The sequence below is a fragment of the Miniopterus natalensis genome, chromosome 5 (genome assembly GCF_054644295.1).
Source record: "Miniopterus natalensis isolate mMinNat1 chromosome 5, mMinNat1.hap1, whole genome shotgun sequence".
Classification (NCBI taxonomy): Eukaryota; Metazoa; Chordata; class Mammalia; order Chiroptera; family Miniopteridae; genus Miniopterus; species Miniopterus natalensis.
In genome coordinates this window covers 37,774,808-37,802,776 of record NC_142085.1, presented here as the reverse complement: position 1 = coordinate 37,802,776, position 27,969 = coordinate 37,774,808, and the positions used below count along the sequence as shown (strand labels likewise).

General features: G+C 31.5%; 1 protein-coding gene across 1 annotated transcript in view; it reads left to right on the top strand.

Moving 5' to 3' along the window:
• PHIP (PHIP subunit of CUL4-Ring ligase complex) overlaps nt 1-27,969 on the top strand; it is a 127,117-nt gene that overhangs the window by 43,133 nt on the left and 56,015 nt on the right. The window contains exons 8-17 of the mRNA XM_087817480.1: nt 2,876-3,097; nt 3,378-3,478; nt 7,810-7,880; nt 9,732-9,832; nt 9,925-9,965; nt 10,683-10,781; nt 11,530-11,683; nt 12,093-12,227; nt 23,135-23,263; nt 24,497-24,722. Coding sequence (XP_087673606.1) covers nt 2,876-3,097; nt 3,378-3,478; nt 7,810-7,880; nt 9,732-9,832; nt 9,925-9,965; nt 10,683-10,781; nt 11,530-11,683; nt 12,093-12,227; nt 23,135-23,263; nt 24,497-24,722 — 1,279 coding nt within the window. The remainder of the gene's footprint in view (nt 1-2,875; nt 3,098-3,377; nt 3,479-7,809; nt 7,881-9,731; nt 9,833-9,924; nt 9,966-10,682; nt 10,782-11,529; nt 11,684-12,092; nt 12,228-23,134; nt 23,264-24,496; nt 24,723-27,969) is intronic.

Sequence of the window (27,969 nt, the reverse complement as noted above, 5' to 3'; positions counted from 1 at the left end):
TTATTTGTTTTTTTATTGTCTAAATAGAGCAGAATTATAAAGTAATATAAAATTGATGAGATTACTAAATAATGAACTCAGTGTGAACATAGTGGTCTTTGTGTTAGATTTTAATGGGTGAAAGGTTACTGGAGGCTGACTTTTAGACCATAGGTTGCCACTCTTACTTTCAGTAAAGTTTTGGTCAAAAAGCTGTGGGTTTCTTTTTTCCTGTTAACATGAAAAATATGTGAAACACCTTCTGTAGTAGAATTCAAAGCAAAATCTTATTCAGATACATAAGAACAAAATTATATCAGTACTGTGATGCATGAGAATTATGAATTTACTTTTTTCATATTTCTACCTGTATTAGCATACTTAAATTTTATTTGTGTTGTGAATTTAGGTCAGAGCCAGATATTGCTGTAAGTAACAGAAGGTGAATAAATTGACTTAGTTTGTGGAATTTAGAGAAATTGAGAGTTGAATGAATGCTCTAAAACCATTTTTTAACTCAGCAAATACCTAGCGTATTTCCCATGTGCCAGGTAAACCAGCTTTCTGGAAGTCATAGTCTAATATAGTTGCTTCTTCACTTCCCCCCTATAGCAGTGATATAGTACTCATTTCTTTAATTTCCCAAACAGCTATTTTGTTCTTTTCCTCTGATCTTTCTCTTCTATAGTAATCTCGGTTTTATCACTCATTCTCTTCTGCCTATACTATTTTAACAACTTTCAACTAGTTTTCTACTTTCTAGCCTAATTCCCACTGATGCGAGGATGATCTTTGAAAAACATAAATCTGATCCTGATGCTCTCACTTGCTTGATACCCTTAAAGTGTTCCCATTTTATACCATATTCCTTAATATGCCATAAAAGGTCCTTCACTGTTTTTTCGACTTTATTCTTATGCCTTCACCGCACACTCTAAGTTAGCTTAGCCTACCTGTAGTTTCTTAAAGTACTTATATTTTTTTCACGCTTTTGATTACACTTTTCTCTCTAGTCACCATGTGGAATATTTGTTCTCTTTAAACTAATAAGAATATTATTAAAATAAGAATAAGAATACTACCACCAACAAAGGCAATGTAGGTAGATAGTCCATATATTTATAGCTTTTACCGTGTACCAGGCACTCCACCTTCATTTACTCATAGTTTTTGCAACAACCCAATAAGGTAGGTACATATAAGAAAACTGAAGCACAGGAGTCATATGTAACCTGCCCCAGGTCAAGCATCTAGAAAGTAGGTATAGCAGGTCTTTAACCCAGACATTTGCTACTACACGACATTGCCTTCTCATGCATAAGACTGTTTAAGCATTGCTCCTTTTGGTTTCCTTTTTAGATCTTACTTTTCCAGTTGTCAAGAAAAATAGGCTGCTCCCTTGTTTGGATCTTATCTGTATAGCACTTAGGACATGTTACTGCATTTATACCCTTTGCCTTGCTTCAGAAGGACTGGAATACTGTGTCTTTGTATCTTATCCTTGTATCTTCAGTGTTTTTGGCACATACTTAATCACAAGCAGATGGATGCATGAGTGCGTAAATCACCACATTTTAAAGTTTGGGGGAACTTTAGAGATCATCCCTTTTAACCTCCTTATTTTGAAGATGAAGAACCTGAGATTAAGTGAACATGCTGGTAATACCAGATTTTAATGTGGATACTTTACCAAAGTTAAGTTTTAATACTACTCTAGTGGTTGGTAACCCATTTAGTTTGCTTCAAAGCTAAATCTGAAGAGCTGGTTTTATGGTTAATTGAGAGTGTTCTAGGTGGTGGTGGCAGAGTCTGGTTAGGGTACAGCATGTAACATGTTCTATTAATACTATGTGATCGTTTATATGCCATATGTATTGTCATTATGAAGCAGATAACTAGTATCATTTGCTTTTGTAGGTCCTCTGAGTAATGTCAGATACAGTGGTGCTTTTTTAAAAAAAAAAAAATTAGATTGGGAGGTCATAAAGAATTTTAATATATGCAACCTTTGAAACCTGTTGGTAAATTTTGAATCTGGAAAATGGGTATATGGGGTTAATGATGATATTCTCTACTTTTTTGGAATAAATTTAAAACTTTGTAATAATGAAAAGTAGGGAGATATAGGGAGAGATTGGGAATAGACTATATGCTATAAGATGAATAAGGAAAATTTTAGAATAAAAAAATAAAAATAAAGCCTAAAGTTCTAATCTCTACTTTGGCTATATGAAATTGGAATGTTTATTTGTAAATATAGTTATCCATAGAATACACTGTATCCTTTACAGTTTCTTCCTGAGCTTATTTTGCTGTTGCAGAGAAAACAAGTAATTTATGTTTTTTTAATCGATTTCATACAGATAAACATTTTTTCTGATAAATGGCTTTGAGTGACTTTATATGTATGTTTAGCTGAAGATCAATGATGGGAAACTTACACCTTCTGTGTTTTTAGTTTCCTAGGAGAAAAAGCCCCATATTAGCTTACTTTTATTTTTATGTAACATAATAACATAGGATTAGTCACTATTGTATATTTCATTTATTTTGCAATATTTATTTTGTTTTTTTACTTCAGAAATTGAGATTCTTTTACAAGATTGCAGATAGAAGTTATTATGGATGGTAGGTAGGGGCCAATAGGTAAATGTTAGTTATTGGTAACTTCCTATTTCAGTTAGATGTAGGCACACGGGTATTCTTTATAAGTGAATAATTCAATAAAATAGCCTTGTGTACAGGCCAATTGATAGGACAAGTATTTAACACTTCTCGGTTCTTAAAAATATAATTGTTGGGAAATGGACGTAAAGATATGATTTCTTTATCTGTGTTAAGATTTTGAATTAAAATGTATAGAGTTAATTCTATTAATATTCATTCTTATTTTAAGGGTTCTGATGACTGTCTTGTGAAAATCTGGGCAACAGATGATGGCAGATTATTGGCTACTTTAAGAGGACATGCTGCTGAAATATCAGACATGGCTGTAAACTATGAGAATACCATGATAGCAGCTGGAAGTTGTGATAAAATGATCCGAGTCTGGTGTCTTCGAACATGTGCACCTTTGGCTGTTCTTCAGGGCCACAGTGCATCTATAACATCGCTACAGGTAGTTGTTTTAATCCTTGTAACATCCTTTTTTATTATAATTTAAAGTAAATTTTAAGAAGTTACTTTTATAATTCATTGTATAAAGTCTACTAAAACAAAGGAATATTTCTGCTTTCTTTATAAATACATGGCTTTAAATAACTTGGTAGTCAAGACCTTGGTCATTCTGGGCATTTTCTAATTCTGTTATTATTGCTATTTGTATGGTAAAAAAGTGGGTTTATTAGTTGGACTCTGTCAACTCTTGTAAAGATATTTTTTTCTTTGATGTTTTTCAGTTCTCACCATTGTGCAGTGGCTCAAAGAGATACCTATCTTCTACTGGGGCAGATGGCACTATTTGTTTTTGGCTGTGGGATGCTGGGACCCTTAAAATAAAGTCAGTTGCTCTTTTATTTCACAGATATAACATTAAAAGCATAAATGTGTTTAGTGGTTGAAATTGCAAAAGTTAAAAAGTAGTTAACAATAGGCATAAATTTTCTTTTTCTCCTTGAGTAACAGAAAATCATTTTGGCTCTTCATTGACTTCATTTTTATGCTTTCTTTTTCTTTTCATGCTTCAAAGAAAGTTTCTCATGTTAACATGTTTGTTTCCATAGTTCTTTCCTTCAGACTATACCTGTCTTATTACCACTCATTTCTGTATGCTACCTAGTTTTTTCTGAATAGCTCTTTCTGGAGCTGAAAATATAATTGTAGTTCGTAGGCTGTTCTTTAGAACAGTTGTAATTATTTCTGTTCCCACGTCTGTAAACTTGAGATTTTATTGTAGATCTAAGGAAACTTAAGAAAGCAGAATCATTACATTTTCATTAGGTAGATGCACCCTCCCTTTTGGAGGCTTTTGCATTTGTGCTTTCACTTATATTATCTTGGCTTATTAAAACAAGTTGGCTGGACAGTATGATCTTTTAAGGACAGTGAGGCAAAGAAAGGTTAAATGACTTTCCCATAGTTAAAATGGTTTTGAAAAATTGGCAAGGTCAGGCCTAGCACACTTTCTTGCCCTTTGGTCCTGCACTGTCTACACCGCGCCACCTCTCAAGTGGATTCTCTCTTTACCCCATAGACAGTCTGTGAATGGAGAGGTAGTACATCTAGTGTTTCCACACTGTTGAAATGGCCATCTCTCTGCTCTCAGGATAGAAGGTCATTCAGATTAGAAAGTAATTATCTCTTCTGTTTTTAAATTATCAACAAAAATTGAATTATTTAATAAAATAATCCGTGCACGTCATTCTTTTAAAACAGTAGTGTTTAAGTAAACTCCATTTGTATGAACATTCCTGGAGAGTACCTCTTATAGCAGGGCATGAGGGAGCCTAAATAAACTATACTTTGTTTGAATAAAAGGATTGTGATCAAAGACAGGGTTCTTTGGAGAAAGTGAATCACTTCAGTCGAATTTTTAATATTTAGAATATTAAAGGATTTCTGTAAACATTTAGATAAAAGTTGAAATAGTTTACTGATATATATGGACAATAGCAATAGTTAACTGTTGTTTTCCATTGAGTTTACCTCCCTATGGACCTGATTGGGATACTTTTATCTTTTCTATCTTGTTTTTGTAGAGAAGAAAAGTGATTAGTGATCTTAAAAGTAGCATAGGTATAAAAATGGTATTACAAAATTAAACTCCTAACTTTGTGCTTGTTGAGAGTTGTATTGTGAAGTATAACAATACTTATCTGTATCCTTGAGAAGTTATTCCATGTAAATGGGTTTTTTTAAGAATCTTTATGTAGATTTATTCATAAAACCATTACCTTAATTTCTTTTCATATAAAAATTTTTAAAATTTTTAGGGAAATATATTTATATATATAAATATATATGTTTATTATATATATATAGGGAATATATATAGTTTTATATATAGGGAAATATATATATAATTTTCTGCTGTTTTTCAAACAGTTAATCATAGCCATCTATAAAATTTCAGTAGTTGCATTATATTATATTCCACAGAGGAGTTGTTCCATTCTTTGCTTAGTGATTTTTTAATTTTTGGACATACAAGTTTTTCTAGTTGTTTATAAAGTAATATTTTCTATTTGTTATGATAATTGTTCTTTAAAACTTTTAAGCTAGAGTCAGGCATAAAAATAAGAGTAATTTTTCCTTAGATATAGGGACACCTATTTTCTGTATTATACATAGTTGATAACTCCCAAAAATTTTGGCAGGACTTAAATTACCATATTTATATCATAGACTTTTAATTACTAATCAAAGGCAAAAATTGTATTGCACTATAATGCTTTTTTATATGAGTGACTTCAGCAACCCTCCGTGCATTAATAAAGAATCAGTTTCATCATTAATTGAAACCTCTTCTGGAAAACCAAATTTCTTGATAAATTCAGTTTTATATAGGGTTTATATGTATGGTAACAACTCCCCTAGGAAAGGCGCTCCTTCTTACGAGAGTAATCTGAGTGGCTAGGTGACTTGGAAGCTGGCTCAAGAGATCTCTGAATAGGAGGAAGCTGCCCAAGCATATGTAGGTTAAATGTAAGGAGAGAATTGGAATCCTAAAACATGCAAATAATAATAATGATATCCAATTTTTATTAAGCTCTTAGTCTGCCAAGCTAGTATCAAGAACTTTATATTTGTTATATCATTAATCTTTATGACAGCTCTATGAAGAAGGTATGTTACTATCTTTAGGATGTTGGGGGGGTGGGAGAAAACTAAGGTGGATACTGGAAGTGCACTGTTAGAACCCACTTTTTTTGTTTTAAGAACATACTCTTAACCACTGTGCCAAACTAAGTAGCAGTTATTCATTGACATAATATCTAGAACTAGATGAACTTAATTAAAATACTAATAATACTAATGTTTACTGTGTGTGCTGGTCCAGCAGTAAGCACTTTACATGGATTATACTCATTTAATTCAGCAACCCTGAGATATATCTTCTCCTTTTATCCCCATTTTACATATGAGGAGCCTGAGGTACAGAAATGTTAACTTGCCTAAGTTGAGCTCAGTCTGAGTTTAAGGCCTTGTCTTAAAATAGTTCCTCAAGTGTGCACTTAAAAATAAATTATTTGTACCTACTTATCTGTTTTTTCCCTTTAAAAATATTAAAGCCCATTTAAAATGGCAATCTATATGATTATTTGCACATTCTGGTTATGAGTTCCAGCTAAATGGTGGTTTGTCATTTATATGAATGAGTATGCCAGAAAATTTAAAAAATTTAGAACTATGATCTATAAGATGCTAAGGAAAGTGTAGGACATCATTTGCCTTTATAATTTCGGATTAATTTATTTAAGTTGCAATTACTTTAAATTTACTCTGATACATTTAGGTTTAAAGAATGTTTTAATGACTTTTCATTTATCTAAATTGTATTTATTATGCTCAATTATATCAGAACCTCTGGATATTAAGAAAAGTTGTTTAAAATGCCAATTTAAAAATATTTACAAATTTATTTTTGAAATTTAACAAATACTTTGTATTGTGTTCTATATCAGTAAGAAAGACTATTCTTATTGTTCATAATGTATAATTGATAGGTCAGAAATATATTTCTTTCCTTAAATGATCACAAAATAGAAATCACTCTATTTGAATGCTGTGGATTGTGAAAGTTGGACAGTGCACTCTGATTGAAGGCTCTAATTTTGAAATTTTCTCCTAATCTGAGAAAAACTAGGTCAAAATATATATTAAGTAGGGCTTTAAATGCAATCACTGTATTGGAACATTACATATATATGTATGTATTAGAGCTGGTATCATGTAAAATCTGTAATTTTTTTAATAATATGGTTGATTATAACATCAAACATTTAATGTCAATAATATTAATATGAGCCCGGCTGGCATGGCTTAGCAGTTAAGCATCAACCTATAATCCAGGAGAACTCAGTTTAATTCCCGGTCAGGGCACATGCCCAGGTTGTGGCTTCATTCCTCAGCAGGGGTCGTGCAGGAGGCAGCTAGCTGATCAATGATTCTTATCATTGATGTTTCTGTCTCTCTCCCTCTCCCTTCCTTTCTCTGAAATCAATAAAATATATAAAATAATAATATTAATATGAGACATATAATCTAATTGTTATACAATTAATGTAAATATAGTTGAGTGTCACCTATTTTCTGTACATCACTTTTGAATAAGCATTATAGTTGACATAAGAGTCAAATGCTCATAAGATTTTTACTAGGATAAATGTAAGATTCTTAATTTTTGGAGTTTTATAAGACATTTTATCACATTAGAAGATAAACAAGGGGAGATGTTTAATAAATAATGTCTGACATCGAAAAACTTTAGTTATTGTGCCACAGAGGCAGCACCTATTTTGCTTGTGTCCATGTTTACAAATTATTTATGTATTTGTGCATTGGTGTTCTCTGTCAAAAACTGAGAAACTGTTTGATTTGATTAGTAGTGGGTATAACTAATACCTACATGTCTTGGTGTAACAGTGGCTTTGGGATTGTTTTACGTGTGAATTGTCATGTAATCAGGAGCTCCTACAAAACCTGTATGTAGAGTTTCCGCAAGATCCACTGATTGTGACACATAATGATTTCAAACGTGTTTTTAGGAGGGGAGCCATCTGTTGCTTCTTATATAATTCTGTCCTTCTGTGATTATTTTTTGAAACAGCAGGTTTCTGGTGTTGCTATTCCCTTTCGGATATATTTAATTGTTTATTTTTTGTATTGTAGTCCAAGACCTACAAAATTTACAGAGCGCCCTAGGCCTGGAGTTCAAATGATCTGTTCTTCTTTTAGTGCTGGTAAGATTTTTCTTCCTCCCTAATTTTCTGCTTAAAGTTATACATTAGAATCTCTTTTTCTGGATATTATACAGGATGGGACAAAGTAGGTTTACAGTTGTTTGTATGGAAAATAATACAGTAATTAATAATAAGAATAAACTGTTTCACTTACAACTGTAAAACTACTTTTGCCCCACCCTGTATTTTCAAAGGCAGTTAAGTGCTTGAGGTTAGCTCTGCCCTAGAAAGTTCTCTGCACTGAGTACTTTGTGTACAAAAATGGTAAAAGACAACATGACCCATGAGCAAAAGCTTTTAATGCACACAGCGTATGTACCTTGTATGTAAAGACACAAAAACCTTTGTTTTAGAGTTGAGAAAGAGGTGGTAGAGCTGTTGATTAAATGCCAAAATTTTCATGGATTAGAGAAGATAGTTTTGTTAAGGCACAGGAGATGAAAATGTGGCATTCTGTGATACAGAGAACATCAGGGTCCTTGACTTCATTTAGAGTGCTGAATGTTTTTGTCCCCTCACCCCCATGCTGGCACCCTGATCTTAAACTTCTCAGCCTCCAGAACTGTGAGAAATAGATGTCTATTGTTTTTGTTTTTAACGGGAGTGGGGGAGGGGGGCAAGCTAACTATAGTGGAACACAATTATGGAAAATATTTACTATTGTAATATAAATCATATTATACATATGGCAGGGGATGAAAATTAATTTAGAAGTATTTGAATTTTGAGTTTAGTTTATATACACACAGGAATAATATTTTTCTTTAAGAAGATTATAATCTCTAGTAGGACAGAATAAATAGTTTCAAAATTTACTCTGTTAAGGAATACATCTTTGAGTAGTTATCTTGCTGGAAGAAAGGTACTTTAAATCTCCTTTATATTTTCATGGATTTTGGAGGTATCCCATAGCTAAGTAAAAGAAATTTGATTGATATTTGTACAGCTTTATTAATTTGCTCAATTGTTCTTATTTGCTCTTTAAAAATTAGCTATACAGTAATGCTGACATTCAGATTAAGTTTTGAGTTTATGTAGCAGCATTTTGAGTGGATATTGGAAATGAATCATGAATAGATTTAATATTTAATGTTTCTAGTACCAGTTATTTCCACATTTGTTTTCAGTTTTACTTTCTTTTCATAATTGTGGATAGCCACTAGTACCTGAGATAAGTGATTGCAAACTGATGACATGAATAAATTTTTTCATATCAATATTCAAACATTTTTAATTTCTAACTTCTAAATTTCCACTGTTACTTTCATGAAGACAGTTTTTCTTCTAGTAATAACACAAATGTGTTCAAAGAATTCTAAGTACAATTATGTATAGCACTGTTTTCAGCACTGTAGGAGAGTATTGATTTCAAGGAGAGAGTAAATGAAATGTACAAATAACTGTAATGGAAGGTATACACTCTATGTACTATATGACAAAGTCTTAATTGAGGAGAATAGGCTCATTTGATTGAAAAACTTGTAAAGACAATTACTGAAGGAATTGGGCCCTAAAACTTTGATAGAATTTTAACAGATGGGAGATGGGGCAAGAGAATTTGAGCAGTTAAAAGGTATGTTTTCTAGTGAGGATGATTGTTAATTTCAACGTAAGATTATGTAGTCACTCAGTGAAATCATTTGTAGTGGAAAGCTTTCTTCTAGTCAAAACTATGTTAGCAGAGTTCTTTATTAAATTCAGGTTAGATATATTTATATACTTAGGACAAATAGGAATAGTTTCAGAGTAAAGTATTAATCACTTAGTATACATTGTGGTTATGTTGTTTGCATTGCATTATCTAATTTTGAAATTGTGTTTTACTCTTAAATGTTTGCTGTTGTTCTTCAGGTGGAATGTTTCTGGCCACAGGAAGCACAGACCATATTATTAGGGTTTATTTTTTTGGCTCAGGTCAGCCAGAGAAAATGTCAGAATTGGAGTTTCATACTGTAAGTATTGGTGAAAAGAATTAGATGAGTACAATTTAAATGAGTCTAACAGTTTATTTTCAGGATCCTCTTTTTTATCTGTTTATATATAGGACAAAGTTGACAGTATCCAGTTTTCCAACACTAGTAACAGGTAAAATAATTATTTTTGTTAAATTTAATTCCAATTTTTAAATTATGAAATGAAAATTTTTGTAGTCAGATTTTAATTAGAATTGTATAGGAATTAACCACCTAAAAGAAAGATCTTGACCAGTTATACGGAAAAGTGTATATGGCATTCACATGCAAACATATGTCTTTATGTTTTATTTGTAGCAATGTTAGTTTAGTTGGCCATTTTTAATGATAGGGACTTCTATCCACCTTGCATATTTCTTGTATATATCAAAGTAAAGGAAAACTTAGTAGAGATTAGAAATGTATCACACTGTTATATTTGAGGCAGAACTGTTTTAAAATGAAAGAAAGGTATTTCTAAGAACCTTGAGTAGAGCAAGTCAAGGTCAGTAGTATTGAGAGAAAAGTCAGTGATTTTCCATTGGAAAGTATCAGTTCTATTTCTACGGTACTAAATGGTGGCTTTGAAACCCTTTTGAATGTTATTTGAGACTTAGCCATGCATATTAGAATAAATGTGTGTAAAATTTTTTAAATCCTGTAATGCTTCAGAAGTTTTTAGATTTGCAGTGAATATCTGATTGAGTAATTTTTATTGTATTAAAATGGTGTGTAAGTGAAGATGAGTGCTGTCTTTTTGAGTATTCTTAAAAACATAACTCTGAGAAAGTTCCTTTCAGTAAAGCATGTGTGATTTTTATTTTGGCGGTGTGCTCCCTTTTTAATGCAGGTTTGTAAGTGGGAGTCGTGATGGGACAGCACGTATTTGGCAATTTAAACGAAGAGAATGGAAGAGCATTTTGTTGGATATGGCTACTCGTCCAGCAGGGTAAGAAATCAAAATTGAAATAATACATAAATACAGATAGATCATTTAAAGTATCCTGTATAACAGGTTGGTGTGACTCTCAGCCTATAAAAGTATATATCATAATCAATGTTGAAATGGTTGCTTTATGACTAGAGGTGCTACTGGAATGTAAAGCTTTAATTTTTATAAAATGATCTTTAAAATATCTGAGAAGACCTGCATTAATGATTTTTTTCCAGTTCAGTTTTGTTAAGGTGATGATTGTATTTTAAGAATAGTTTTAAGTTTTACTAGTTTTTGTAAAAGCAGAGCATATTTTAATGAGGGATGAAGTGGTCTATCCAGTGGTTTCCTCCAGCCAAAAGAAATTATATTACACCTTGTAACTGTTATTTTGGTCTTAGCATTTTTTTCTATTTGTATTTGTGTAGAGTAGTCTCGTATGGGAGAGCAGAGCAATTAGGGCGTGACAGTAACAGTAAAAGATGGAGAGTAGCATGGCACAGAGTTTCTGGGTCCAGATAGAGTTAAAGCAGTGACATTTACTTCAGTCATTTTGAAAGACTGAGGAGTTCTGGAATCCCAGGTTTGCTGACTCGGTGCAGTGATTTTTGCCATCATCCTGTTTACTCAAACTCTTCTTAACTGCTAAGTGACAGTTATGTTAATGAATATAAATTATATGAAATTACATTTAGGTTTTTGTCATACTGGTATTTTAATAAATAGCATCAGTATAAACAAATACTGCCTTCATCACTTTCAGTCAAAACCTTCAAGGAATAGAAGATAAAATCACAAAGATGAAAGTAACTATGGTGGCGTGGGATCGACATGACAATACAGTTATAACTGCAGTTAATAACATGACTCTGAAAGTTTGGAATTCTTACACCGGCCAACTAATTCATGTCCTGATGGTGAGAAAAAAGATTAATTTTTATTTGGTATAATTAAAACTGTAGAATGGAATATTTTCATTGAGGAATAAAGTCTTATGTTAACTAAAATCTCTAACTTTATAGATCGGTAACACATATTTGGCAGAGATTAGAAACAGTTTTAAAAATCAGTTTAACAGGTTTGGCTTGAAATTATAGATACTTGATGTTTTTTAGTATATAGGGCTGCATCAGGTTTCATCAAATGATAGCAAAACCCTGGAGAGTGATATTAGCTCAGCTTCATTATTATACATTTATAAATATGAAGATTTTGCCACTTTAATAATTCTTAAAACTCAGAACTTCAAAATGTTTCCATATTGCTGTTTGATTGAATTTTCTTTTTTAATATTTATAATTCTTTGCTACTTCAAAAATATTTTAGGGTCATGAAGATGAGGTATTTGTTCTTGAGCCACACCCATTTGATCCAAGAGTTCTCTTTTCTGCTGGTCATGATGGAAACGTGATAGTATGGGATCTGGCAAGAGGAGTCAAAATTCGATCTTATTTCAATATGGTAATTATCAGTCTCTTTATAGCTATTAAAGATTTGGGGACTTCTTCACTCAGGTACTCTGCGTATCACAAAGGAAATCCATTTAAGTATAAGTTCAGACATTATTTTGACTTTAAGTTTCAAAAAGTTGCTTATTCCACACTTTTATTTAGATGCTATATTTAAAGGAAAATTAATTGTGCATGTTACAGTACATGAATATTGTGATAACTAAGCTAGTTTTTAAATAGCTTTAATAGTGAAACTTTGATGAGAAACTCACAAGTATGAAAATGCAATATAGATAGGACAAAAGTTTGGAAAACTATGAGAATAAATTATAAAAATATATATTGTTTTATTGTACTTCATCAGTAGTCCTGTAGTACAACAGAATTTAATTCAAATACACCCATTTTACAACTAAAGCCAAAGAATCAGGCATTCTTTCCTTTTATCAAATTATAGTATGTTAGATATTTATTTGGGATTAGGAACTTTTTCCTCCGTATTTTGCTGCTTATATAGATTTCAGTGTATTTTGCTGGGTATTTGAATTGCAGTGGTTTAATGTTACATACACCTTTTTCTGTAGTGTTTCTGTTTCTCTCTAACCACTGTATGAAGTGCTCCTTAAAGACTGCTGCTTAGTTACATTGTTTTACAGTACTTCCTGTACATCAGTGATACGTTTTAACAACGAAAACAAAACTAAAAATGTCTGTTTGCTATTTCCACATGGTTAGATTTTTTAAAAAATCAAGGATAGAAATCTTTGGTGATAAATCATTAAACAATATAATCAATAGTATGTGTGGTCAGTTATTTTGCAAAAATGTTTCAGAAAACAGTCTTGTGAAATATAATAGTTTGTGGAAGAATTTCATGAAAGTGATAACATACTTGATTGATAATCATAGTAAAGTTATCTCTATGTAGTAAGAAGTCATTAATAAAAAATTTGAGGGAGCAGCATTCAGAAGATGAAAGGAGTTTTTATTACGGAATTAACCGTAGCTATCTTTATTGATATCCTTTAGGGTACAGTAAAGTAAGAAATAAGATTTGTCAAATTCTTATTTTTCTAAAAAGACAATGTTAATTATTTAGAGTAAAATTGTTAGGGATGGATGGATTTCCTTAGTGATTATATGTAGAGAGGAGATTTTTAAAAAAAACAAATCCTTAAATATGCTGGTGAAGAATTTTTTCACCTCTTCTATCCTTGTGTTCTGGTTTGCTTCTTTTTGGGACATCTCTATTGAAAGAGGAAATTAGTCATTTCTCAATTTGTCTTTAGTTTCAAAAGAAAACAATTTGTGGTCTAAACACATATTAATTACTTTATTTAGTAATTTCATGTTTTCAAAGGGCATTGTTATATTAGAGTGATTAGAGGGAAAGTTTTCTCATACTTGAGTACTCCTGTCACTTTTAAGTTATAAAGGTGAATTTTTTCTGGTCAGGTAAGTCCATCACACTAATATTCCACTTTATTAGTAGATATAAAAATCGAAGCACCTTGAGATTAAAGTGATTTACTCTTAGACCATTACAAATTAGTGATATAATCAGGAATAGAAGTCACCCATATTATATTGTATACTCCTTGAAATTAGTTAAGGGGGTTATAGTTACATAACTGCCTTAAAAATTATTTATTGTTTAATAAGTATTTTAGATCAGGATATTTTCCCTGGTCTTTTTGAATAAGAAATTAAAAGCCTTTAAATGGCAGAAGAAACAAATTTATGTAATAAATAGAATTGGATAGCACCATAGACTCTTCAAACTGAGAAAAACAAAACACAAACTAAAAAGGATTAAAAGTGTATCCTGCATTTAACAAAACAGAAAATGAGCTACTCTTCATCTCATTAACATAAAGATTCTCTGTTTAGTTTTTTGGATGATTTTTAAAGGCTTCCAAAATGCTTCTACATTTTTACCTCATTTGTGTCTCATGAAAATCTTGTAAGATAATCAGGGTAGATTTTATTACTGGTTTTGAGAATGGCGAAACTATAGAGATAAGTGCTTTGCCCAGGGTCAGCTAGGTCACACAGCTATTATATGGGTACTTGGGATTTAAACCCATGTTTTTCTGTCCTATGTTAATGTGTTCTTAATGCTAACTCTAGTTGGGTTTAATTATTGCACAGCTAACTTCCAACTCTACCCAGTTAGCGATGTGTGCAGTGGGAAAATATTTTCAAAATGATGTTAACTCCTGAGTAGATCTTTTGAGAGATAATTTAGTTTGACAATTTTTTCCTCTCTCAATTTTAAATTACCTTAAGTGCCCTAGTTTTTGGTCTTTATTCTTTTGTTTTTTTCATTGTTTGTTTTATCTATGGCAGATGGAAAATAAAACATCCAGCATTGTTACTAAGAAAATAAAAACAATTTGAGGGAGGAGTAGAAACTTGTGTTCACTGTCCAATATCATGAATGTTGAATTTTGGCTATAGTTAAAACTTTTTGGCTCTCTGTAGCTAATAAGTAAGCTTTAGTGTTACTTAAATACCATAAAAGTTGATTAGTACAAATTCAGTCCCTGACATTAAGTTGTACTAGTAATCATAAGTTCAAATTAGTAAATACTTTATTGTACCCTATATAAAGGGGCTAGTTAGGATGAAAGTTTAAACGAAGTATTATTAAGATTAACATTTTGTGTGAGTGTTAAAATCAAATTTGTATAATGAATGAGTAAATTCACCGTTATACCTGTGGCTGAAAATAAGGAATGTAAATTGTGCTTTTATTTATTTTTTAAAATATGTTTTTATTGATTTTTATAGAGAGAGGAAGGGAGAGAGTGAAACATCCATGAGAGAGACATCAATCGGCTGCCTCCTGCACTCCCCCTCCTGGGGATCAAGCCCGAAATTTGGGCATGTGCTGGGACTAGGAATCTAACCAGCGACCTCTCCGTGCATAGGGCAGTGCAGTACTCATCCAACTGAGCCACACTGGCCAGGGCTAAACTGTGCCTTTAAAAGAACAAAATTTTACATACAAATACTTAAAAATACAGGTTTTTGTCAAGTATATTTTGTGAATACTGTTTCATTATTGGTCCTCTGTATGATAATTGAATTTTCTATTTGAAATTTATACCTTCGTAAAAGGTAATGAAATTATGTAATAAATAATTATTTTGTATTAATCAGCATTTTATAGTGCTTTTCTTATTTATTACAGAAATTAAAATTGTTTTATGAAATTTTAGAAATAGTAAAATCCTGTATCATCAGAAAGCCTTTCAAAGGTAAAAGGTTAAATTTTTAAATGTCTATGTTTGATATGTAGTAATTTTATTTTAATAAATAACCTTTTAGTGCATTTAATAAATTTAAAATATTGAGCCATTAATATTTTAATATTGTACTGATACTCATCATTCAGATAAATATTTTAATTTTTTTCTGCAGCAAGCTATGACAACATTTTTAAAAATCTTATGCTTTATTTTAGAATCACTCAAATTTATAAACAAAAGGTTTGAGATTGAGAATTTAGGTAAAGATATTTAATTTCTTGTATGCTTGCATAATTCCCTAATTTAGTTCATTTCTAAATCTTATAAATAGATTCTCAGCTTGCTAGTGGTATTGTCTATAAAAGTAATGAAGTCATTTTTATTATTTTTATGGCTAGTGTTATTCTTAATAGAGGATCCGAATAATAAAAGCAGTTGGAGAATGGATGTTGGGTTTTTGTTACTTATAAGAAGTATATGGCAAGTGATATAGGGTGTGAAATGGAATAGACAATACATATTCCTTGCACTTTCCCCCTTGTCTCCTTTTTTTTTTTTTTTTTTTTTTAATGAAATAATCTTAAAACTTTTAAAAGTACTTGTTGAAAAAACATAATATATAAGATAGAAACTTTGAACCTTTTTTTAATCAACCAAAAGGAGAAGCTAAAGAGGATATTGTCAAGAATGTTATGAACATAAGACAAATTTATTGGGGTTTTTTTTAAAAAAAAACCTGAATTCTAGGCCTTAAACTTTCTTATCTATATTCTTTTAAAAACTATGTAAATTATTCATGTTTTCATCTGAACAGTCCTTATATAAAGTGAGTTCAGGGCAAAAGTAGAGTATATTTGGATATTTTATTGAAGGCAGATAGTGTATATTAAGAATATTCTTAATTCTTTAGGTATAGTTAGCAAGCCCATATATTTGTGTTTGGTAGTGGCAGGAAGTAAACAGTATAGCTTTGTTTTGATGAGAGTTGTTCTGAACTCGTTTAAATGTTCTAAACTCCAATTAATTACTGAGAGGCAGTTAGCTTAGTCCCAGAAGTAACTTGAAAATGTGTGCAAATTCACTGAACTGAAGTTGGGGGCTTTCGTAATTTCATTCCCTCAAAATGGTAGGCAAGTTAAGCATAAATGCCCCTAAATTTAAAAGTTGTTTTTAGCCCTTTTTCTCTTAAATTATCACAGTACAGCTAAGTTTTAACTACAGCTTTAACTAAATGAATGTTAAATTTATTTGAAAAGATACGAAAAGAGACTTAAATTTCTTAGTACTAGGCCATTGGATTATTATTATATAGTAAATAAAAGATGTTTGGAGTGGGGTTTGTAGATTCCATGTTAGTAGTTTTCCTCATGTGTTTGATGCTTTTGCTTTATCTTTCCTGCTCTCTTTCTTTTCTCTACACCTATTGTTCTAGCTGTGTCTATGAATCTCTCTCTAATGTCTGTTTCTGTCATGTTATTCAAAGCTCTTCTCTGGTTGCCTCTTGTCTGGTTCTGATTTTAAATGAAGAGTACAATATGTCTTTTGCTAGAAAGCTATTTTATTGAATTTCATTGTTGCTTTGTTTTTGTTATTTTATGAGTAAATTCCAAATAACAAATTTATTTAATTAATTTTTTCTTATTTTTGTAATTGTTAACCTTTCTTTTACTTGAGATTTTAAAAAAAATGTTCCAGTGTCCACTAATCCAGAACAATAAATTTCTCCTTGCAACGTTCTAAACAAGCAGAGGCTGCCAATCCACCACTCAGAAATTTTGCACATGCTTGCTTTTTAACCTGTTCTCAGTGTGATTTCTATTTTAGTTTTAGACAATTGTAGCTGTATGTATCTAGGAAAGGGAGAACAAAAAGCTTAAAATAGGTATATCTCATATGGTGTTCTCATGTGAATCCAAATTTCAAGATCTCTATCTCTTTCCTTCTTTCTTCCTTTCTGTCTATCTCATTACCTAACAAGATGTCATATCAGCCTTCTGTGTGTTAAAAGGATTCTTTGATGCTTCCAGTCTTTGTTTCAACCTTTCTGGGTAAGGAATTACTTTCAGTCTTTCGATTATAAACTTTAGTTATTGCTACTGTCTTTCAGATTTCTGGGGCTCTATAGATTCTGTCTGTCTCTTTCTTATCTATATCTTGGTAGCAGACACACCCTAAAATTTGTTGCCATGAATGTTTGTCTCTCTAGCTTGTCACACTGGGAATTACGTTTATGTTGTAATTCTTTGATATGCTCTATGAGTTGATATCACAAGGATATTCAAGATTTGATAGTTATAAGAGAAAGTATTTAAATTATGCATAATGTAAACACACAGGTGAAGTCATTTTGATTAGCAAATATTTGAGTGCTATTTTATTTATGAACACAAAATATGGAGACACATGAATAAGAATAAGACATGGTACTTGATTTTAACCAGCATGCAGTTGAATTGAGAAGATAAAATATACCTGAAAACAAAAGTATTGATAACTACTTTTAAATGGTGGCATGCATATGAGAAAAGATAATTCCTATATCTAAAGATGTAGGGGGATCACTTCAGGTGGATGGTCAGCGATTTTGTTAAGGAAGAATTGAAACTGTGCCTTGAAAGAGAAATAAGAATTGAATCAGTAAAAAAGATAATTAATAAATAAGAGGAATATTATAAATAACCAAGTAAGAAATATTAAGACATGTTCATAGAGCAATTTTCAAAATGTGTCTGGAATAGATTTTGAAAAATGGCTGATAAAATGAAATGTATGAAGTTGAGCTGTACGTTGATGGCCTCATATTATCATGTAAGCATAAAGAATAGTTAACATAGTGGGGATTTTTGGTAAATTATATTTATATTCCAGAAACTTAATAGAAAAATAGTTTGATGCCAGTAGTAATATTTTAGATATGAAATCAGGTGGGGGAAAAGTAAAATCATGAAAAATTATAGGGATAGGTAGTAGGAAATTTGTGGAAAAAAATTATATATGTGTTTATATATATGATTTGGTATTTTGATAGAAGAATTAGGACTGGAGAATGATAGATTTAATAAATTTGTTGATAATTGAGCCTAGGTGATTTTGATAACATTGATATTAATGGAAATATGAAAGATGTGAAGGAAAACTGATTTATTTAGTTTATTTTTATACATTTACTGTGACATAGTATCGGACTATCTACATGGAAATGGCCAGCCAGCACTTGGAGATAGAATAAAAGAGGAATAAATGTTAGTCTTCCATGTAGAATAGTGTTTACCTCCTTGTGGAGATAGAGAAGGCAGTGTAGAGGGCATAAAACTAAACTTTTAGAAATAGTCATATTTAGCAGGATAACGAAGAGATCACAATCTTGAGAGAGTATGTAAGACACTATGTCAGAGGGATCAAAAGGGGAGAATAGATTTCAAAGAGGACTTGATTAATAGTATTGCTGCCCTCAGAGAAATCAGAATATGGTAAACAAAATGCTGTTAGATTTGAAGATGAGTTATTTTGGTACTGTATTTTTCTTTTGATGAAAATTAGAGTTGATTCTTCAAAATTACTTTTATATATCTGTTGGCTTTATCAAGCCAATTTCCTTTTTATGTAAATTTATCTTGGCACCACTTATTTTCAATAGCTCTCTTTATTCATATGTAATAATGTTATCATAAAGAATTTCAATATTAAAGGAAATATTCATGCAGCAGTGATCTTTTAAAGTAATTTGGTGACACCTGGCCTATTTGACTGTTGATAGCTTCCCTTGAGATATATTCTTTGTTTACACTGTAACTATTTTAATGATTAAAAGTTCATCTAAAGGTGAACTAGATATTGTCTTCAGTATCTAGTGTACATTCTTAATTAGCTTCATTTTCGTTCAGGTTGATAAACTTTAAAGGTTCATATATAAGGAAGGACTTTTTGAGTCTGTCACATAAAATTATACAGGTATTTTAAATGACTCATCGTTTTAAATTGTGGAGTATTTTCTGGGTGAGATGCTCCCTTTCAATCAATGATTTATTTAAAAATATGAATTAGACAAAAAATTGACACTGATTACAGACTTGGAATTACTCTATAACAGGATGATTCTGCTTAATATAGTTCCTATTTTTTACCTTTCTGATTTGTGTTGTATTCCTTTAGGAATACATACTTCTCATATTCAGCTGTACATAGCTCATAGTTGATATAATTTAGACCCTATAATTTAGTCTTCATTTTAGTGCTTTTAGCATACCTCATTTCCAAAATTGTCCAGTTCTTCTAAAAAGTCTTCCTGAATATCAGATGTTAGGATTTTAGAACTGTATAGGATCATTTATCGCTATCATTTCACAGAGTGATTAGATGATCTGGTCATTACTAGAGGAAAGGTCTCTTGGGTCTTAGGCCCCATTCCTGTTTCCTTTAATTATTCTTTTCACTTCACAAAAAGTATATTACAAGTTATGGATAGTATTCTGCCTTGAAAAAGTTACTGATGTTCTTCATTAAATATTATAATTCTGTCATCATTATTTCTTGGAAATATTTCCAGCATTCTTTAGTCAGTATGAGAGTTTCCTTACAAAGGAGTCTGTTATTGTGACATGTCTGGTCCTTTCATCTTTTGCTTTAAAGAAATGAATTCTTTATCATAATTGCTGAATGTGTTTTTATTTTTACTTTTAACTCATTCTTGAAGTTTTTGCACTAATTAGTAAATACTATCTCTTGGATTTTCTCAGCTCTTATTGTGATTTAATGTGTAGGAGTATTATGTGGCATTTATTAACATGTCTCAAATAATATTTAGCAAGCACACTTGATTTTATTAGAGAAATAATTCATCTAAAATTTACTTTGAAAATTTCTCTTTTTTTTTTTTTAATTTACTAAAGCTGTAATAGTACTAGCATAGGTTATATACAATATTAAATTTTATATTGACTTATCCTCTTGTTAAGCAATACATTTAATTTGTGATAGGCTTAACTTTAATTAGGATATTTTTTTCCTTTTGGTTTTAAAATATAAACCTCATTGCTTTCTAGTTTTACACATACATATTCAAATAGTGCATTAAATTTTTTCTTTGAGAATTCTTATGAAATTCTTTTCAGAGGAATTTTTTTTTTGGTTTGCTTAGTTAATTATAGCATAAATAATAAAAACAGCTAGGGTATATTTAGTACATAGGGAAAGTAAAATACTTTCCTATTTTACATCAACTGAAAAGCCTTGTCTGCCTTGAGTAGTTATGAGTGTTGATTATCTGAGGAGCCATTACTAAAGATAAATTTGGCATTTTAATTAATAAGATCATGGCACTTTTTCTAATTGGTTCATGACTAGTGCAGTTTTTTCAGTGCCTTCTTTAATGACTAAGGTTAATCCAAATACATTTTAATGTATTTTTCCTATTTTCTATTTTATTGAAATATACTTTCATTTTCTCCATATAAAAATCACTTTGAAGTTATGCAGATGCCTTGCACAAAGAAAATTGATACCATCTTTGCCATATTCACAGTGGCATGTGTTATATCGGAAACATGGTGATCTTCAATAGGATTACTATTTTTTTCTTTGCTTTTTTTAGAGCTTTACATGTTCCATGTCTCCCAGATGTTTTTTTAGAGATCCATTAACTGTAAATGTGGCAACATGGGTAGATAGCATGGGTATAGGTTTGATTAATTCCCACACTACTACTTACCCCCCACCACCAAAAGAAAAAATGTAGAGCAAGACTCCCTAAACATCACATGAAGGCTATCCTTTGGGATTGCTGAGTCAGACTTCTTTCAAATCTCTTTCTCAGTTTTATATTCTTAGAATTGTAAATTTAGACTTTAATAGTATTACAATTCTGGAAGCATTTATTATGTTAGAGTATATTTATGAAGTAGTTGCTTTTTTTGTTTTCTCTTTTATGAAAGTTAGTGAACAAGATAAATAAAACATCTAATAACACATGGCCAAGGCAATTTTGATTCTTGATCTTGAATTTCTTATGTAAAATTGTTTTTAGAGGTAAACTTTGTTGGTGTGGTTACTAGTTTATAACAGTTTAATTAACTTTTTATTTGGCAAAAAACACAGAAAAATAGAGGCTTTCTACTTGTAATCTTTTAATTTTGGCAAATAGTAAGTTGTATAGTTACCAGTGCCTTTATGTTAATCTGGAGAAATAGTTATATTCTTTCTCATTTTTAAATAGTTTTAAAGGATTTGGAATCAGTTTCCTTCCTCTGCTGTCTTATCCTCCAACTTTCTTCATAACTAGGAAATGATCCTGTTTCACTTAGAATTCATTTTCTTGCTTTTATGGTAAATCTTCAAATGTAGTAGACATTAGATCGATAATTTTCTTTCATATGATTACGTTTTGAGTAAAGTTATTCTTCTTTTCCATTATCATCACTATTCAAAACAGCATTAGTAAACACCATTGAGCTCATTCCTTCTTTTCAACAAGCTAAAGGAAAAACTGTTTGTTTTCTGTTGTTTTTTTTAGGCAATCAGTCCCATTTGTGGTATCTCAATATATTAGGGAGAGCCCTTCTTTTTAAAGTGATGTTTTCTCTTCTGACCAAAATGTAAACTTTCTTTGGGAAAACAACTATTGTTCTAAATGTTAATTTCACTTGTACTTGGTGAACTGCACATTTCATCCCTATGCCATATTTTTAACACTAAAGAAAGAAAATTACCACTTCTCTCTTTTCTAAACATTTCTTGGGATATTGCAATAATACTAATAAAATTCAGTTTGTTCTAGATCAGTGGATACCGGAACAGAGAGGAGGTGTTTCTTACCTGATAATGTGTGTGTGTTCCGATTCTGCTAATCCAGAAATCCAATCGTATTTGTTTAAAATCATCCTTAGTTGTTATTTGTTAGGGAGTCAACTCCCTATTTTAATTTTTTTCTGAAATTCAGTCCCTAGATGTGCTTTAGATAGGGTAGAATTTTTACTCTTTCAGAACACTGCTAAAGAAGTTTTCAACTGGAACATAGTCTGAAGAAGTACTGAGAGCAAAAAAATTCAGAGTGGTGATTGGCCACCTCTGTTTGATTGACAGGTTGCAGGGAGAAACCCATTCGTTCTGGATTAATGGAACTGGAAAACAGAAAACAATTATCAGGTAAAAAAAACCTTTTCTTTAACCTTTGAAATTCACCATTTAAAATATGAGTCAGACCATCAAGGGAACTTACTACCAGAAGGAAAAAAATTTAGTGTCTTGTGAACAGTGATCTCTGGCTACTACTTCCAAGAGTTACCAAGAAAAAAAAAAAGCTGCAGTTACTACACATTGTCAGCCTTTGCCCAAAGGGCAGATAAGTTGTAATGAGTGTAAGGAGCAATTACATTTTAAGTCTGGGTTAAAGACACGAAGCAGAATTCTATGGGTGGGGGAGATTGGTGGTGTTTTATTTCCTGAATTGTGTTTGGTCTGTGGATAAACAGAACAATTTGGTTTTCAGAGCATTAATCTGGCACTTTACATGAATATTCACAAATTTTGTTACTGTACTGTGTTTGTTACACTTTTTCACTTCATTAGGATGTTTACTTATATATCATCATAAAATTCTAGTAATAATAGTGACCAGTTCTTTATTTTTTAATGGCAGTTTTCTGATTATTGGTTAAATACATTTCAGATTGAAGGCCAAGGACATGGTGCAGTATTTGACTGCAAATGCTCTCCTGATGGTCAGCATTTTGCATGCACAGACTCTCATGGACATCTTTTAATTTTTGGCTTTGGCTCCAGTAGCAAATATGACAAGGTAGGGTATAATGACTATATAAAAATCTTCGTGTTTTTTTTTTTTTTTTAATCACTGGATGTTCAGAGGTTGTATTTGGGGTGGGAGGTGAAAATCATTTATGCTTTCATCATATTTGAAGAATATTTCAGCAAAAAGAAGAGTCATGTTTTAAATAGTCTGGAGACTTATGTTTTGGAGAGGAGGGTAAAGACAGCAGTTTTTAAATCTTTTCTATAATAGACATTAGATAATTATATCTTATTTAAATAAGTATTAATATAATCTGTATATTTCAGAAGGAATAACTTTATACTTAATTAGCCTGCTAGAGCAATCTAGATTGCAGTTCTTAAAGTTGGAGCATATAAGCTGGGGATGGGTGATATTGTCCATAAAGGGACTCTTTGAAATTATGTAAAATATTTTATTTATATGGGCAGTATGCATTTATCTGGGGTACAAATCTGTGGCTTTCATGTGGTTCTCATAAATGCATGGCATACTGATGGTAGCTAATGTTTTTAAATAATTAAGACTCTAAGATTAGTGACAAATTGTTTATTTACAATAGAGTGGTAAAAGGTTATAAAAATTGCATAGCTCTTGATTTAGTTTAAGAAATTCCAAATTAACTAATAAAAATGTTGAAGTTACAAATGTCTCAAGCATGAGTTCATATTAATTTTATATTTCAAAAATTTTAGAAAATGCTTATTAACTCTTGGAAAATTGGATAATGTTAAATTTTTATATTAGTATTATATAAACCATGTTTATTGTATACTTAAGGATTTTCTTAAATTGTATAATGGATATCATTAAAGAGTTTAATTCTAAGAATAAATTCATTGAATGCTTACCCTTTGTAAAATGGTAAAAAAAAATAATATTACCACATTTAGTAATTTAAAAAGTAAGAAAAGCAGATAAACCATGGTAGCTCTGTGGAAATTATAGTTCCACTAGATCACCATGCCTAGATTTGATTTTATCATGTAATTTGAAATCATATAACCTATTTTATATGTATTCAATCTTTCTTGTTCCAGAGAAAATTCAAAGCAGCTACTTTTCTGATCATGAAATTCGATGTAGAAAATATAAAGATTTATTTAGTTAATTCAAGAAAACAATATTATTTTATATTGCTGCTTAATATCATGATTTATGGTAAAATGTTTGCTTTCTATTAGAAATTTATAATGATAAATTTTTATTTTTCCAATCTCTTGTCATCCTTTCTTTTTACAGATAGCAGATCAGATGTTCTTTCATAGTGATTATCGGCCCCTTATTCGAGATGCTAACAATTTTGTGTTAGATGAACAGACTCAGCAAGCACCTCATCTCATGCCTCCCCCTTTTTTGGTTGATGTTGATGGTAACCCTCATCCATCAAGGTATCAGAGATTAGTTCCTGGTCGTGAAAATTGCAGGGAGGAGCAGCTCATCCCTCAGATGGGAGTAACTTCCTCAGGTAAATGCTCGTTTTCATAGACAATCAAATTTTTATTTTCCTACGGAAGTTTTGTAAAATTGTTAATTGACTAGATTAGATAGCCTATTCACATTGAAGATTGTTTTAAAAAGGAATCAACTTTTATTTATTTATTTGATTTTTTAGAGAGAAGAAGGAGGAGAGAGAGACATTAGTCACTTGCCTCTTATACGTGCGCCTACTGGGGATTGAACCAAAAACCCTGGGCATGTGCTCTGACCAGGAATTAAACCCCCCACCTTTTGGTGTATGGGACTGTGCTCTAACCAGCTGAGCCTCACCAGCCAGGGCAAATGTGATCAACTTTTAGAAGTTTATATGTAAGATAGGGATGAAAAGTGTTGAGAGCTATTTTAGTGATGTAATGAAGGCGAATGTCAAATTAGTTAATGGAATTGAATGGGAGTTTAAATGGAAGCTAGGTCTATAGACACCTTCTTCCCCGCTTTTGACAAGACACGTAGCACTAATTATTAAGTGAAAATAATAGACTCCATAAAAAAGGTTAAACCAGGTTTGAAATTATGAATCTTTGTTATATTTTAGACTAGGAAAATGTTTGTGAAAATACTTTAAGTTCTTGACTCTAGCATAATAGACAAGTAGATTTAAAGGACACGTATGGGATATAGTATATAGTTCACTTTAAAATAATTTAGATTCTAAAAGCAGCATAGGAAAAACAGTTTCATTGCATTGTAGAGAACCTACTTTTTATTTTTCTTAAAAGATTGGGTATGAAATTTCATGAAGATGGACATATACATAGGAAGGGCTGCTCTTGGAACTAGACAGGCCCACTCAGGATGGAGGGTGTGGAGGAGCATGAAAGGACTAGTCCCTGCTGCTTCTCGTAGAGAGTAGTACAGTCCAGCAGACCTGAGTATATGGAGTATGTGAAATTAAAATGTCTCAATGCATGGATACAGCATGGACTCAAAGAATCTAAGGAACAGGTAGTATTAAGAAGTCTAGGCAGGCATTCAGATTAGAGAAGTCTTGGTCATAGAACTGAAAATGTCTTCAGTCTCTTGGAGAAGCAACTGGCAAGAATCAGATCTTGCCTAAGTCTCAAAATAGATACCTAGATTGGGATTTTAGGCACAAGGAAATGAGGAAAGGACTCCTTATTAAAATATTTGTGCTATTTAATTAATGTGATTATTACTTTTTTCTTTATTTAACAGTTTATAAAGGGCTTTCATAATCTCACTTAATCCTTACATCTATGGTATCCCAATCCTAAAAGTTTAGAAAATGAAAACAACATTGTACCTTGTTGAAAAGTGTATGGAATCACAGGGACTCAAACTCAGCCTGACTCCCAGTCCATTGTTATTTCTTCCATACAAAGCTGACTTTGGAGTAAAAAATAGACTTGATTCTTGAAAATGAAATAGACATTAGTACAGGGCCACAAGAGAACTTAGAGCAATAATTGTGGCTTCAAAGTGAGTCACAGAATTTTTAAGTGTTCTAGGTCACAGAATTCAGAGTAAACATTATTTCTTTCATTAAGAGTTACTGAGTACAAAAAATAGAACAAAATGCAAATACTTTTTTAAAAACTCAGCATTATTTATAACTATATTTCTGTTTGCAAAGCTAGATCTATAATAAAATTTATTTTTGGAAAATATCCTTAGGGCTAGGTAAAAATAGATGACAGCTGTTGTAATAAATAAATTGGCTTGAGTGCTGTTTTGTTGTATTTACAATGATCAATACACTTTATTTTTATTTCAGAGAGAGGAAGGGAGAGGGGAAGAGAGGTAGAAACATCAATAATGAGAGAGAGGTACTGATCGGCTGCCTCCTGCACGCCCCCTGCTGGTTATCGAACCCAAAATGTGGGCTTGTGCCCTGACCAGGAATTGAACCTCGATCTCCTGGATCATAGGTAGATCCTCAACCTCTGAGCCACGCCGGCCAGGCCAAACAATAACACTTTAAATGTGTTTCCTCATTTGTAAATTTGAGCTATATAAAATTACTCATCAATATTTACACATGAGATTTTTTGCTAGCAGCATATCCAGAAAGAAGCATCCACAGGCATTTGAATATTTATTTATTTTTACCTCTTTCTACTTTTACCACTTTCTAGCTTTGTGATCTTGGACAAGTTATTTCATCCTATTGATTTTTAGTTTTTTCTTATTTTATAACATTTAAGCTTAATATATGTATTTTCCCCTTTCTTTATACCTTCATTACTATACTTAGTTATTGCAGAATATCTTTTGTATCTTCTTTTCCTAGCCCATGTTAAAAGTGTGATCTCATTACATCTCTTATATACCCCTCATACCTTATATTAATTGCTCCCTTCTTCTACTCTCTTGTTAATGCTTTCTTATATCTCATAACGCTTAAACATTTTTTATTCATTGAGCAGGATTGAACATATTTGTATGCCTAGCTTTGTGCTAGCTTTAGAATTAGAATATTAAGGTAAATAAGATACATGCTTTTGGGCTTTAGTTTTATATTGAGCTGAGCACTGAGACATGTACATATTGTTTGATGAAACGAAAGAGGATAACAGCTAATTTTTTCAGAGATAGTCTGGGAAGATTTCACAAATGAAATGTCATGGAGATGCCATTTTAGTTGGTGCTTGAAGGATAAGATAGTGACATTCACATGTATAATTGAAGTGGAAGTACTGTGGTCAGAGCTCCAAAGCATAAAGATGTTGATCCTATTAGAGTAAGAGTCAAGTAGTTGCATAAGCTGGTACAGGTGAGATTGATGCTGGAAAAGTAGAGTGGGTTAAAACACACTAAGAGTCTTTGTATCGACTCTTACCCTTCTGTCTTGAGTGTTCTTATTCTAGCTCCTCACATGGATTACCAATTCTTCTTTTTCTTTGTTAGCTCATACTGCTTTCTCAAAGAGGGCTTCTTTGACTTTTCTGACTCACCAAAGTTAGTTCCCATCTCTCTTCCTTCCCTATTTTCTCTTTCTCATCATCATCTTTATTTAAACATTTTTCATAATCTGTATTTATGTATGAGTTTGCTGTTCAGTTTCCCCATTAGATTGTTAGCTTCCTGAAGGTCAGGAACCTTGATGTTTCTTACTCATTACTGGATCCTCAGTTCTTTGGCATAGTCCCTAGCACATAGTACACACTTAGGAATTTGTTGAATAAATTAAGCAGTAAACATTTTTTTGAGAAAGTGGGTAATCATATTTGCCTTTAATAAAAAAAAAACCCATA